Source organism: Panicum virgatum, chromosome 1K, assembly GCF_016808335.1.
Source record: "Panicum virgatum strain AP13 chromosome 1K, P.virgatum_v5, whole genome shotgun sequence".
NCBI classification, from domain to species: domain Eukaryota; kingdom Viridiplantae; phylum Streptophyta; class Magnoliopsida; order Poales; family Poaceae; genus Panicum; species Panicum virgatum.
The window spans coordinates 47,655,410-47,664,694 of record NC_053136.1 but is presented as its reverse complement, the minus strand read 5'-3'; the positions used below and the strand labels follow the sequence as shown (position 1 = coordinate 47,664,694).

Sequence of the window (9,285 nt, the reverse complement as noted above, 5' to 3'; positions counted from 1 at the left end):
AGTTGGGCACTGGATTATTTTCCTTGTCCCAGCATGACATAGTAATTTAGTATGTTATGCAAAGGCAATTATATGATGCTTAATGCCTAATTTGCTGGATATTTTGTAAAAGCATAAAGACAAGAAACACAAGTGATTTCTACCTAGACTACCTGAAGTCTTTGTGAATTAGAATGGACAAATTCATTTTACAAACGGAAGCCACTTATATGGGACAATAAGTCAAATTACCTACTTAGCTAAAAAAAATCAGATTATACTGGATAAAATAATTGGGTAATAGAAAATATATAATAAACTTACAAGAGAAAGTAAATCTTATATGAGAGATTTAAGCAGATCAGGATCTAAAAGCAAGGAGTTGCGACGGAATTGCTCCTTTATTCCTTCTGTTATACCCACTTTCCATAGAACATGATTGATTCGAGCATTTCCATGACCTTTAACATTATCACAAAGCATCTACTTTGTTGCATATGCAACATGACAGTCAGTGGTGGTGAATTCCTGTCAGCATCAATTGATTTATATATCGAAGTTATCAACACATCTGGGGACAAAATGTACCAGTACCAACAACGACACAAGAATAAGAAAATGCAATGATTCCAGATTACAGAAAAAAAAGAGAGGAAAGACCAGTAGAATGTAGACTGATTCATTATAAATGTACAATATCCATTTCGTATGTGGATCTATTTAAGCATTCTACGTACATGTGTATCTGTGGTGGAAAAAGAATGAAAGTAATTGTTAAAAGTAGTAGACTAACCTCTTCACAGTGAAAAACCTACAAGAAATGGAAATAAGTGAAGATGGACAACTAAGAAGGATCAGAAAAATTGTCTGCCTATAGCTTTCCTATCCCATGCCACATAGGTGGCCCGGCAATAGAATCATTAATCCAGTCATAACAGTGCCTCTATTGGAGGCCTGAGTTCTGAACCATCCAACAAAAAAAGAGCTTTCATCTTCCAGAAGTTGCGATTGATGTTAACTTACGTGGTGTTAGCAGTTAGCACCAATAGCAGCATACTTCATTGAGTGTGCTGACTAGCCATGTCGTTGTCCTCCTGGAATCTGTAAGATATTTCCACTTCAGAAATTGAGCTCGGGAAGGATGGACCACGAATTTTCAAGCGTTTTGGCCCAAGATCTACAGACGGGGATTGGTAACTGCAACCATTAGATTTTTGGCTAAAACCGACTTCATCTTCCATGGTATTTACATCTAACTGATGTATCATCTTCGATTTGCTTCCATTGACTAAGTTATCTCTGTTTCCAGAAACCGAGTCAGCGCAATGTGATTCAATACTGTCACTTCTTGTACCAAAGGATACTTCTGCTGCCATCCGCTCTTGTCTGTCATCTGAACGGGCTTTCTTTAACCGTCTCAAAACCTAGCGTTGGCAACAATGAGGAAGCCATTAGTCAAAGAATAGGTAGAATGAGTTTAGGTAAATATTGAACGTTATGGAAAAATAAGGGTTGAGCATGTGTCTAATGTCTAATAACTGAATGAAAGCGCCATGTTAACTAACTTGGTTTGCTATTTATGACAGGTTATCTTTGTTATCATGTCTCTCCATATTTATGGGTGTCTATGGAAGAAGCTCCTTGATTCAGTTGTTTACATTTAGTTATCATTTTACAAATAATTTCTGCAATGAAGCTAAGAAGTTAGGAGTATTGTGCATGCATGACCATAGCTTTGATTGACCAATTCCCATAACAGTTACAGTGAAGACCACGTAAGCCTTTCCCACAATTCTATCATACATAAATAAAGCCTTGGGGACGTGAAACAGATTAAAGAAATGGTATAAAGTGATTAATCTTTACGTTAAGAAAGGAAATTATATACAACTCAAAAGACTAAGGGCCTCCTTGTTTTAGCTTCAGACTGTGGATTGTGGTCCTAAAAGCTGAAGCCAAAACAAACAGGGGCATGTTTTAAAAGCAGTGTTACAGTCCAAACACCCTTGCACCACAATCCGCAAGCTGCATCGCACCAGTTTCACATCTTTTAAGAATACATCTTTGAAAATCCACAATTTATAGCTTCTCTTAAAATAAGAATCCAAAGGTAAAACAAGCAGGCCCTAATAATCAATAGCAAACTGTTCCAGGTCCATTGTGTAAGTCCAACAAAATATATCAACATATAAGTAAGAAAATGTTAAAAAATAATAACCCTCCATTCAGATAAGTAAATTATGTATTCAGGTAGGTCCCATTCGTGACAAATAACATTGCTGTGGTCTTGTGGACGAATCACAACGAGTTCAGCAGCAACATGTTGGCATGCCGTAGCACAATTTTGTGCAGGTGCAGGAGTCCAGTACTAGCGGATAACAGTCCAGGAAGAATAAGAGGTTGAGATCCAAGAAAAATAGGATGTTTAAGTGTCGGATGAACAATAAGTTGAGTCAGAAAGGTCCTGTAGCTAAAAGGCAAGTCTGCTTGTCTAGAAGGGGTGCAAAATTGTGGACTTGGGCTCACACAGGAGATGCTGCAATCAAGCTTGTTTGTACGGGCGGCACACATATCCAGGCACCAAAGTCCAATGCTAGTGCATACTGCATAGCAAGATGTCCAGGAGGAGGAAGACGTCGAAATCCAACACAATAAGAATCGCCAGTCTATGTGGCCATGGCAAACTTATGTCTCTCAGCTGTAATCCCCAGATTCTCTTAATTCCTCTCGTTTTTATTTTCTCCTCAGGAATGCTGAGATGACCTGATGTAAAACTAAGCTTTGTGTTTCGGGCAACAAAATCAACGTAGGTGGGGAAAACCCCCATGAGAAGTCTAATTGCAGTCTAAGACAACGAACTCAGTCCTTGGATTGAGTCTGGACCACGGCGGATTAGAAGTTGAGTGAGTCCATCATCGTAGAAAGGGACATTTTTAACGGAAAAAGGAAGGGACATTATCTGGAAATGAAGCAAATAAGGTCCTATGTATTTTATTCCCAATATTCTCTCAGCCCATTTTTTGTCTTAACCTCTCATTCTCCTGCAGTGTCCCCCAGTCCTCCTTCGAACCATGTCTTCTTGCCTCAACTTCATATGACCAATATTTGTCAAAGTTAAAAACAAAATGGCTACAAGCATACTATAGTGCCATCCACTCTTAAATGGAGAAGGTAGCAGTTAGAGTAAGAAACTTCGTAAAAAAATATATAGATATAGTTACCTGATTCTCAGTTAAATTTGTTGTTACATCTTCAGAACATCTTTTCTCCAGAACTATGGTAGACCGTCTCTTGACTCTAAATACCTCATAGTCAGAATCGTCACCATCTTGTGCAGCCAATTTGTCAGACGAGAATGCTTCATCAGGAGTAGATAAAGGATAAGCGTTAGTTGTTCCATTCTCAGGACATGAGCTAGAGAAGGTTCTTCGGTTAGAACTAGTACACTCCTGTATAAATAAAGTAACATAAAATTTTAAGTTGCCTCAACAATGCACAAAGAAAGCACAAAGCACAAATACAAACAAGGTTAGGGGTCATACATCACTTTGTGTAGAATAGTCATGGGGTCCATGCGCAAAAGTTATTGTTGATGCTGTAGGATATAGCTTATTCAAATCATATCCAAGAACGTCTATCTCTGAAAAGGTATGAATTTCAGGGGATGCATCTATTTGGATCTTGCAATACGGGAAGTATTTAGAATTGTGGTTAATGCCGTCGAACAAGCAAGGATGTGTGCTAGGTCCATCACTTTGAGACATCCATTTTCCTACTTCATCCAGTACTCCAATTTCCTCCTCAAACTTCTTTGATAATGCCTCCAATTCAAAGATGTCTTTCCTCACAAATACAACACGGTCACAGCTGCAAGGGCACTTCCTAATCTCTTCCTCTTCAAAACAAGGTAACCAAGTAAACAAGATGATCTCAAAAGTAGATATCTGCAATAAGTGATAAAAGGCATTACCATGGCAAAGGCAAATTGCATCAGCTCGGCAGTTACACATAATGTGAGCTACATAGCAGTCCCGTTTGCATATACCACAGAGAACTGTTGTGTCAATGTCTGCTTTGTAGTGCGTGCGAGCACCCATTTTCATAAGCGACCAACGAACATGGTGTTGGAACCGCATCAACTGCACAAAAGGGGCCTTCGTACAGCTCTGTATATGTGTATCCCTAGTTAATGTATTATCTTCATGATCAGACATGGTAAACTCATTGGCAACAAGTGTTGTTTCTTTACAAAGAAGCTCCTCATAAGGTAACACTGGTATCCTCTTCAGAAGTGCATAACGTTGGCTAGCAACAGCTCCCAGAGGAAACCATTCACCCGTAGCAAAATTTACTGCCTCCCCACAGTTGAAACCTGAAATTTGTCCAACAGGTTTTCAAATATTTACAAATCAAATAATAGAATATTCGAGATGTGCGATAGTTTTGGAAAGTAAATGACTGCAGGTAATTTGCATAAGAGGTCCTACCATGGCTGAAACCAGAATGATAAGCTCGGGGAAAAGTTACAACAAACTCTCCAGGTTTCTGTACGGCTCTATAGACTGGAACTTGGTGATGCAGCAAAATATTTGGAGGGAAGATTGTAGTTTTCCCCAAAAGAACATCAAATGCTGCATTTTCCCCTTCACATGATAAAATTTCGTGATCATAGACATGCTCACGTACCACTTTCTCAAAATCAGAAGCAGCACTGCCTGGAATACCATACCATGTTTTTGAGGCACCACAGTGGTGATAGTTAATACTGGCAAAATGATAACTCACATGAGAACAGCAGAAGTATCAGTGAGCAGTATCATACAATCATGGCAAGAATAGGCAGTAGAAAGTTTAAACATAACAAAAACTATGTATTATGCACCTGTACAAGTAATGATCTTCCACATGCCAGGCAAACATACTAAAGAGCATTCCAATATACAACATTGGATCTGTTATTCCCTGAAATAATAGAAAATGTAAGTAACTGAAAAATACAAAATGACAGGATGGAAATTCATCAATGCAGTATACTCACTGGAACTGCTGCTCTAAGAAGACGGAGCATAGAGTTGGGCAACCTTGAGAATCTCTGGATCAAAGCATGAACAAAACAATCATTGCAGAATGTAGACAATAAGATCACCAAATGATAAAAACAAAGAAATCTTGACAAAGAAAGAACTGCAGGAATGTGGATTCCATGAGTACAAGCATGTGCCCACTGCTTACCAAATACTCAAAACAGATAAGACAGACTAGTCCCTCTTATTTTTAGACTAGTCCCTAATACAACATGAATACATGACTAGAGATAAATTCAAAGTGAATATCACATTAAGACTAGTTTTAGCAGAGAGTCATAACACAGAATGTCAGCAGAATATATCCAACTGATACAGCTAAATAAGCAAGTAAAAACTGGGACACAAAAGAAGTACCTTCAAGTTCCATTTGCTTCTCCCAAGTTGGTCATTAGGAGAAGAAGAAAACGCGCTGCCATCAATATCACATGCATACTCAACAGACTCCATCTTGCCACATGCTATTTCATGCCAAAACTCCTCTTCCATATACTTTGATGGAAGACAAGCAGCACTAGAGTATCTTCGAACAAATTCTTTATTTGCCATCTTCTCAAACTCCCGAAATGTATACTTTCTGGTAATTTATACGAACATGTTATGCAATATTGACAATAAAAAATGCCAGTAGTAATGCAATATCAATGGACATACAAACCTTCCACTCATGAAGAAGGCAAACTTGTCATCCTTGGACCATTCAGCAAGACGGAGAGGCTGAACTCTGGTTGTAAATTTAACCCCACCTAATTCCTTCATTAGTACAGAGCCAGCAGGTACTGAAGCAGAGACAGGTGAAATGATCTTGCATATACCTGGGAAAATGCACATGGTCACAGCAATATAACATTATGATGAAATATCCATAACCAAAGTTGTGAACAGTTCCACATCTGGGATGTGGCTCAAGTATTTTTTTTCCCAGCAGGCACATAAACTCGGAAAATCATTGTTCCATAGTACATTGTGAAGACTATGAACACATACTACTGCAATTGAAGAAGCTATATGATTCAGTTCTGAGTACATTGTTCCATGAGCAAATTATATGCGGCATGTCTCAGAAAGGCCACTGGCTTTGCTTTGTTTAGTGGAAATTGCATCCGAGATGCCAAAACTAGCAGGTGGCATTACTTAGGTATCCAGAATTCAAAACTATCTTGGCAGGTCCCTAGACTTGAATAATTCGCCACTTGATACAATTAAGTAGTTTAGGGACGAAGTGGCCCCATTGTGCAAGTATAGAAACTTCTATTGCTGATTTTTTCATTCCATTTTCATGCAACTACATATATCATTAGTTCTCTGTCTACCATCATTATTATCCCTTAACCTTGTTACCTGGAAGAAGTTAATCAATAAAGGATACAGAGAGGCAACTATTACCATATTTTGCAGCCACAGGGGCAATTTTGCTGAGATAAACCACTGGATCCTCGAACTCTTGGGTTGATGGAGAAAATACAGGACAATCTGGAATCTCATCAATCCAATCTAGTCTAGATAGATCAAACTTCTTTACTCTGTGCTTCAAGAATGGGTCTCTCATGGACCCTCCCCCTCCCAGTGATGCATCACAACTCCTGCGCAACCTTGCCCTGCATGACACAGATTTCAGAGTAACTCTATCCTTCCCTGCCATTATCCTGGAGGCATCAGTCCTTCGACTAAACACCCTGAGCAAAATGACTAAATCAACTCATGATTTCCAGTCCCCAGCTCAACAGAATGGGTCTCCTTGATCTGGGCACACAAGGAAGAACAATTACTAAACCTTCTAGAGCACCGTATACACATTTCGTTACTAAATAGTAAATATAACTAAAAATGGCATTGGAACGGAATATGCCAAACTAAAGTGAAGTGGACATAGTGTAAAAAGTTTATCTGAGCTCATGTAAACAGAATATTTCGACATTTCCACACCAGTCTATATGCCTAAAGGCCAGGGCTGAATTCTACAAAAGGTGAGCGGTCACTAAACTTGTTCACACCATAAAAGGCATTGTAGCCCCGCGGGTGGCGATACCTGGAATACATGTAATAGTAAGCTAATAAGTCAAACTCTCCTGTTGATACAGGGAATCAGCAACTCTGTGCCATCTCAATCACAAAAACATTGGAAAACGTTTCAGTCAAAACTATCCATATACTTCAATCTCCTTCTCCTTCTCAAATCAGTCCAGATCAGTTCACGTAAATAAATGAGTTCAAATTAAGCACCTAGAATTATAGCCCCCAGACACATCATATCAAACCTATCAACGTAGTAAAGCAGAAACATGGGCCAAAATAGCAACTGAAGTGGTCAAATCCTTCGTAGAAATGTCAAATCTATGGAACAGTTCGAATTCAGGAACACCTCAAAACTAACCATGAAATTAAATGTTTGCGTATTAGGCTCAGGTCTGCAATAAATAGAGAGAGGCTTCGCCATCCGAAGCAAATTCTTCATCCGGGAAGGAAAGGGGCGTGAAGAGCAAGAGAGTTACGAGGCGTCACACGAAACTACGGGTTGGGCTGCTACAGAACACGTGGAATGAGGCGTGCGCGGGAACTCGCGAAATTAGCGCCCAAAACAGGCACTGCAGCCCAGAGTATCAAAACAGTTTGCCAAAACATAATTTGCAGCAGAAACACAAAATTCACGAAGGATTGGAACAGATTCCGACGACGAACCGCCAGAGTTCCAGACTTAGCTCCACACGAATCGCACTCCCGAATCGACGCCAATTGTGTAGACTCGGACGCATCAAACGGGCCAAAAATAATTCTCACCAAAAATTTCTGTCAAAAACATAAATAGAATCCAGAAAGCCAAGCCAATTCTGACGAATCAAACAGTTCTCGAAATTTTCCTGCGCAAAATCCCCTAGAAAGTAGAAACCGAACTTCTCGCGCAACAAGCACCATCTCGAACAAACCCAACCACCCAGAGTGCGGGCGCACCCGCCGCCCACCGATTCCCGATCAGCAATCCACAGACCCGTCGATCACTCACCGTCTCATCTCGCCGCAGCTTCCGGGACCGAGAACTCCTCAAACGGGTACCCACATTCCCCTGCGGAGCCCGCTACCGGCGTCCCCGCGCGCTCCGATCCGAGCCCACTGCTGCTCCGATCCGCCGCGTCCCGAGCTTACGGAGCCGACTCCCGAACTCCTGCGGCGCGTTGGCCGCGGAGCCCGCGCAGGCGTTGGGGCAAGGGCGAAAGGAGGCAGCGCCAGCGGCGGTGCTCCGGCGAGCGGCGGAGGAGCGAAGCGCCAGGGAGACGGCGAAAAGGAGGGAGGGGAGGATGAAAGGAGAGGAAAGGAAAAGTGCGGGTGATATTAATATAAGCGATAACCACCTGTGCTGCCGAGCGCGGGTGGCGTTTGGGGGTCGCTAATCCAACCGCACCACCGATCCGCGGATTAGAGTTGTAGATTAGCGTGGGTTTTGAACATTTGATTGCCCTTTTTTTTCTGGTAGAAGGGGTGGTTGTGGACTTGTGGTTGCAGTACGTCGTGACGGCCACAGTGGCAAGTCTCCCTCCCGCGGCGCTAATTACTGTCCTGCCCTTTCTTCTAACGTTACTCCCTCATTCTGAAATGTACTTTGTTTAAGTTAAAGTAGTGGTAGTCTAAATTTGATCAAATTTATATAAAAAATATTATATATAACAAATCAAATAAGTAAATTATAAAAATATATTCACAATAGATCTAATTATAATTATTCTTGTTTAATATTTAAAATATTATTAATTTTTTATAAAACTTGGTCAAATTTAGAACTGTTGGACTTATGACAAATTAAAATATTTTACGTTTCAAGACGGAAAAAGTATGCTCTATGAGTTTTTTTGAGTAATATGCTCTATGAGTTGTTGGACTGTTCTACTTTGCCCTTTGTAGTAAGAATTGTTAGCGATTGGTATGGCATACGGTTATAACTTATAAAATGTCAAAAACAAAGATTGTACTCCCAAAATTGACAGAAGTTTTCAGCTTAACAAAGTATCAGAGATCCACAGCGTGTACTTAGATTCGAGTCCTTATCCGAGCAGCAGTTAGTAGGGCTCAAACCTTCCAACGTGAACTCTTCAGAACATTAGGCAGCTCCAGTGTCAGCATCAATTTTGGAGAGGTAAACACAGACGGCAAGCACGGTTCGAGAGCTCTGATGTGGAGTTCGATTGGTGGGATAGCGAAATATATAAAAATTGAGAACACTTCCTCGCTT

General features: G+C 40.5%; 1 protein-coding gene across 5 annotated transcripts; it reads right to left on the bottom strand.

Annotated features, from left to right (window-relative positions):
• Positions 1-627: 627 nt before the first annotated feature.
• On the bottom strand, positions 628-8,498 carry LOC120639255 (lysine-specific demethylase JMJ706-like). 5 transcript variants are annotated; one of them, XM_039915246.1, is made up of 12 exons: positions 8,065-8,364; positions 6,450-6,806; positions 5,722-5,878; positions 5,421-5,640; positions 5,018-5,071; positions 4,862-4,941; positions 4,467-4,744; positions 3,950-4,351; positions 3,522-3,874; positions 3,201-3,428; positions 1,003-1,403; positions 628-790 (listed from the first exon to the last, which is right to left on the bottom strand). In XM_039915246.1, the coding sequence occupies exons 2-11, from the start codon at positions 6,703-6,705 to the stop codon at positions 1,038-1,040; spliced, it is 2,394 nt and encodes a 797-aa protein (XP_039771180.1). In that variant the 5' UTR covers positions 6,706-6,806; positions 8,065-8,364; the 3' UTR covers positions 628-790; positions 1,003-1,037. The 5 variants fall into 5 exon arrangements, with proteins under 5 accessions (XP_039771180.1, XP_039771174.1, XP_039771167.1 ...); XM_039915240.1 differs by lacking the exon at positions 8,065-8,364 and adding an exon at positions 8,411-8,498 and having other exon boundaries at positions 628-1,403; XM_039915233.1 differs by having other exon boundaries at positions 628-1,403.
• Between the last annotated feature and the right edge of the window lie 787 nt (positions 8,499-9,285).